Source organism: Electrophorus electricus, chromosome 21, assembly GCF_041902795.1.
Source record: "Electrophorus electricus isolate QZ-2024a chromosome 21, ASM4190279v1, whole genome shotgun sequence".
Classification (NCBI taxonomy): Eukaryota; Metazoa; Chordata; class Actinopteri; order Gymnotiformes; family Gymnotidae; genus Electrophorus; species Electrophorus electricus.
The window spans coordinates 1360001-1365000 of record NC_137517.1 but is presented as its reverse complement, the minus strand read 5'-3'; the positions used below and the strand labels follow the sequence as shown (position 1 = coordinate 1365000).

The 5000-nt window shown below is 55.6% G+C and overlaps 1 protein-coding gene and 1 pseudogene across 5 annotated transcripts in view; one reads left to right on the top strand and one right to left on the bottom strand.

Moving 5' to 3' along the window:
• LOC145652986 (coiled-coil domain-containing protein 171-like) overlaps window positions 1-1260 on the bottom strand; it is a 26085-nt pseudogene extending 24825 nt beyond the window's left edge. The window contains exon 1 of the transcript XR_014119257.1: window positions 1133-1260. The product of XR_014119257.1 is annotated as a coiled-coil domain-containing protein 171-like (transcript). The remainder of the gene's footprint in view (window positions 1-1132) is intronic.
• psip1b (PC4 and SFRS1 interacting protein 1b) overlaps window positions 1255-5000 on the top strand; it is a 9401-nt gene continuing 5655 nt past the window's right edge. For 3 of the 4 annotated variants that reach the window (XM_081704599.1, XM_081704598.1, XM_081704596.1), the window contains exons 1-8: window positions 1255-1397; window positions 1622-1683; window positions 1830-1968; window positions 2545-3015; window positions 3732-3897; window positions 4037-4356; window positions 4477-4673; window positions 4915-4952. In XM_081704599.1, coding sequence (XP_081560725.1) covers window positions 1311-1397; window positions 1622-1683; window positions 1830-1968; window positions 2545-3015; window positions 3732-3897; window positions 4037-4356; window positions 4477-4673; window positions 4915-4952 — 1480 coding nt within the window. In that variant the 5' untranslated portion in view covers window positions 1255-1310. The remainder of the gene's footprint in view (window positions 1398-1621; window positions 1684-1829; window positions 1969-2544; window positions 3016-3731; window positions 3898-4036; window positions 4357-4476; window positions 4674-4914; window positions 4953-5000) is intronic. The other variant, XM_081704600.1, reaches the window with a different exon arrangement.

The following is a 5000-nucleotide window of genomic DNA, read 5'->3' as shown; positions in this document are numbered from 1 at the left end:
ATATTTGTGCACCCTGACAAGAACCAACCAACAAGACACAGTCCAAAGAACCAACATGTTAAGATTAGACAAGACACAGGGTGAAGGGTGAGTGTGTTAACAGTGATACTTGTTCTTCTACTTATTATTGTAACTATATCTACATGTCACAGAAACACAGGTCAAAGTGCTTTATTGCCACTAGATAAAGGAACACCTGTGGCAGTGGAAGCCTAGCAGACAGGACTGTGGGCCACCAATAAGAAGGTTGTGGGTTTGAATCCCAGCTCTGCTATAGAGCTGCTGTTGGGCCCTTGAGCAAGGCCCTTAACCGTCTGAGCTCCAGGGGTGCTGTAGAGTGGCTGAGCCCAGCTCACACAAGAGCTGAGATATGTAAAGAGAAATATTCTATTGTACTGGCGGGCATATTGTGCTCATGCAACGATATTGTCAGAGTTACTCCGACCTGTCCACTTCTTTTAAGCTCATCGCTACAGTAGAAGAGACCAGTTACTGCTCTCACTCTGCTTTGTCTTCTCTCCATTCCCCCATCTTACTGTCTGTCTAAGTGCTTTCTCCAAGCTGTTCCTGCCTCGACACCCCAGGTTTGGATGACGCTCCCTAATAATAATAATAATAATAACGTACTAATAATATAACAATAATGTACTGAGAGTTTCGCCGAGCGCCTCGTAGGTGCTGGCCGGGCTGTGTGCTCTCCGCCACACTAGGGCGCGATAATACGTCGACGGTCGCTTTGCGAGCTGAGCGGAGAGGAAGTCCCTCCATGGCCGTGAGCGGGAGTGTGGCGTCCGCCTGAGGTTGCAGCGGGGCAGCTTGTGGAGGCACCGACGCCGTGAGGGTGTATGAAGATCGCTGCGTCTCTTCCCCCCGTCCACAGGTTAGCTGGGTTAGCTGGCGGCTAGCGGGGTTAGCTGAGTTAGCGGGGTTAGCTGGGGGCTAGCGGGGTTAGCTGGGGGCTAGCGGGGTTAGCTGGGGGTTAGCGGGGTTAGCTGGGGGCTAGCGGGGTTAGCTGGGGGCTAGCGGGGTTAGCTGGGGGTTAGCGGGGTTAGCTGGCGGGGTTAGCTGGCGGGGTTAGCTGGCGGCTAGCGGGGTTAGCTGGAGGCTAGCTCAGCTCCGGGCGTTTCCTCACACACGTCCGTGTCTCGTCGCTCAGGTCCAACGGCCCCACACCGTCACACCGGCGGACTGCGTTTCTGGAGCTGTTGGAGCCGTCCGGGCTGCGTTTGCGTGTGCTGGGCTCGTAGGGGGCAGGATAGCCGCCTGCTCCGCCGACGTGAGCAGGTCTCTGTTTGCCTCAACAGCCCAAGATGAAGGCGAAGCCGCTGAAGCACACTTTTAACCCTGGAGATGTCGTGTTCGCAAAGATGAAGGGTTACCCCTTTTGGCCTGCCAGGGTAAGAACCGTTTCCTGCTTATAATAGTTTACTTCAGATGGTAATACTCTCGCCTGCAACAAATGAAAACAGAGTCCGTAAAAATATACTCAGCGCGAAGAAGCTGTAGCCCATGAAGGAAGCGCTAATGCCGGACAATACCGAGTGTGATGCAGCCTAGTGAGCCTTCCAGGACCGGCGTGGGTCGTAAGATCAGTGTGCTGACGGTTTTCACAAACCCGCAGATTGCTGAGGGCGACGCTCCCCAAAACAAGGTCCCGATCTTCTTCTACGGAACGCACCAGACGTGAGTAAACGTAAATGGATAGTGGGACTTTTAGTAGGGTTATTTCCTTCTGTTATTGCTTAACTTTGTTTACATAATGAAGGGGTTCTGGGCCCCCGGGTCTGTGAGGCTGCTCTGTGTGTGACTGTCCTCATGCTGTCACGCAGAACCACGCTGGTTCCTAAAGACATCGTGCACTACTGGCCCAACAAGCATAAACACGGCAAGGCCATCAAGCGAGGAGGCTTTGAGAAGGCCATGTGGGAGATCGAAAATGACCCTGGCGTTGGACTCAAAGGTCAAAAGGTCAGCTCACAACACGCATTGTATATGCATGATGTGTGTGTTTTACTACCTTCAATTAACTAGTTCGTCTAGTGTTTTACTTATTTGGTTGTTCCAAAACTATACTTTCTGTCTCATATCTCTCTCTCTCTCTCTCTCTCTCTCTCTCTCTCTCTCTGTCTCTCTCTCTCTCTCTCTCTCTCTGTCTCTCTCTCTCCCCTCTCTCTCTCTCTCCCCTCTCTCTCTCTCCCCCCCCCTCTCTCTCTCTCTCTCTCTCTCTCTCTCTCTGTCTCTCTCTCTCTCTCTCTCTCTGTCTCTCTCTCTCCCCTCTCTCTCTCTCTCCCCTCTCTCTCTCCCCCCCCTCTCTCTCGCTCTCTCTCTCCTCTCTGTCTCTCTCTCTCTCTCTCTCTCTCTCTCCCCCTCTCTCTCTCTCTCTCTCTCTCTCCCCTCCCCATCTATCTCCCCCTCTCTCTCCTCTCTCTCCCCCTCTCTCTCCCCCTTCCCTCTCTCTCTCTCTCTCTCTCCCTCTCTCTCTCCCCGCCCCCCTCTCTCGCCCCCCCCCCCCTCTCTCTCTCTCTCCCTCTCTCTCTCTGACAGAAAGCAGCCGTGCTGAAGAGACTGCAGGACAGCCGGCCTGCAGGGCAGGCGGAGGGTGGGGTGGGGGGGTTCAGCCCCCATCAGCCATGTGAGGCGGCATCTCTGACGAACCCCCCCCCACCCTGTCCCCCCCTCTCCCCCCCCACTGGGACCGCAGAGACAAACAGCACCGCAGCCGAGTCCCCGACCAGCGGAGAGACGCCTTCAGCAACAGCTGGCAGGGCAAAAACCCCGTCGACCTCCGACACACCGGCAAAGACGAAGGCGGCGGAAACCGCCGCCCCAGTGACGGAGCCCCTCCTGCCAAAAAAGGCCATCGCAGCCAAGAAAGATGCCGTTAAGAAAAGCTCTCTGTCAAGGACAAAGAAAGGCTCTGGTGCTAAGAGGGTCACAGCAAAGAAGTGTGTGGGAACACGGCTGAAAGTGAAGCTTCCTCCACTCACAGCAAAGAAGATGTCTGAAGCCAAGGAAGTAAGAACTCTACGTCCACCCCTGCCTAAACCCCCAGCAGCAGGGGCTGCGTAAACCCCATAACCAGTGACCGGGCCGCGTGATTGGCTACGGGGTTTAACGTGACCGGGCCGCGAGATTGGCTACGGTGTTTAACGTGAATGGGCCGCGCGATTGGCCATGGGGTTTAACGTGAACGGGCTGCACGATTGGCCACGGGGTTTAACGTGAACGGGCCGCGCGATTGGCCATGGGGTTTAACGTGAACGGGCCGCGCGATTGGCCACGGGGTTTAACGTGAACGGGCCGCGTGATTGGCTACGGGTGTACCGCGTGTGTTTACGGTGCATGTTAGACTGCAGCATTAGTGCACGTTATTGAAACTGATCTGCATGTCACTTTATCATCAACTTTTTTCTTTTTTAGGTCTTTCACTGGTAAATTAGTCCCAGGATTTGTTCTGCTTTCTTTGTGTTGGAAGATGGCTGAGGACTTTGTATGTGTGTGTGTGTGTGTGTGTGTGTGTGTGTGTGTGGTGTCAACCGGTGGTATTGATATTGTGTGTGGTGTCGACCGGTGGTATTGGTGTGTGTGTGTGGTGTTGACCGGTGGTATTGATATTGTGTGTGGTATTGATATTGTGTGTGGTGTCGACCGGTGGTATTGATATATTGTGTGTGTGTGTGTGTGTGTGTGTGTGTGTGTGTGTGTGTGTGTGTGTGGTGACCTGTGTAAAGTGTTCCGGTTCTCGCTGTGCCCTAAATCCCGGCGCTCCGGCCGTGCAGGCGTCTGTCCCTGACACGCAGGGCAGAGCTGGCAGCGGGAAACGGCAGCGGGAGCAAGACGTGTCGGACCTGAAGGAGAACGTGCCGCACTCCACAACCGCTCCTCCCAGCCCCACAGGTACACTGCAGCTCCCCTCTAACCGTGGGGCGACAGACAGCGTGTGTGTGTGTGTGTGTGTGTGTTTGGGATGGAAACAGACTTGCTCATTTCTTGAGGTGTGCCGGTGACACACCAGCTGTGTCTCTTGTGTCTTCAGCCTCTAAGAAGAGACGCGGTGAGGAGAGACGTGTCCCGCCACAGCCCGAGAGGCCAGAAGAGAGGGGGAAGAGGAGAAGAGAGGGGGATGAGGGTGGCCGGAGAGAGCGCGCGGGCAGGAGGCTCCGGAGAGCTTCACAGACGCCGAGGGTGGAGGAGCAGGGAGGGAGGGAGGTGGAGGAGGAGGAGGAGGATGGAGACAAGAAAGAGGTGGAGCAGAAAGACGAGGGACTGGCGGAGGAGGAGGAGGAGGAGAAGGAGGAGGGACACATGCACCAGCAGGCGGAGGAGAAAACCAGCGAGGACCTGAAGAGGGAGCAGGTAGCAGCCATCACGCGCCAGCAGAGGGCGCCACTCCTGGACAGCCAGAAACGCGCGCTCTCCCAGTTTACAGCTGCTGTGTGTTTTTCAGTTCTCTCTCTGTCTCTGTCTCTCTCTCAGAGGACTAAGGTGCTAGCAGAGCGCAGGCTGAGTGTGTTGAAGTCTCTGCAGGGTCTGGTCACCTCCTCCAGGGGGAGGCGCGAGAGTGAAGCAGTACTAAAGGGGCGCGTGGCGGACGCGAGCCACGCCCCCCTGGATGACGGCGCAGACTCCGCCTCACAGCCACAGGAACAGCAAGAGGAGGGCGGGAGCTCGGGGTGAGGGGGCGGGGCAGGCACTCGTCTGATTGGGCGGTCTCTAATCCCCCGACACACGGCCGGTCCTGTATGGATGACGGATGCTTCCCTTCAACCATGCACCCACAGAAGTGGCTTTGTTAATACGTGTTTATTTACCTCAGTGAGGCTAATTCAGATTGCCAGATTGAACTGATGGGACACACACACACACATCACATCCCTAAGAGTGCGTGCATGTGTGTTCTGTGTTTGTGAGCAGGTCGAACGCACAGGAGCCAACAGCGGACATTCAGAGAGGTGAGAGGCCACACCACCAACTTCCTCGTCACTCAGTTTGGAAGTGAC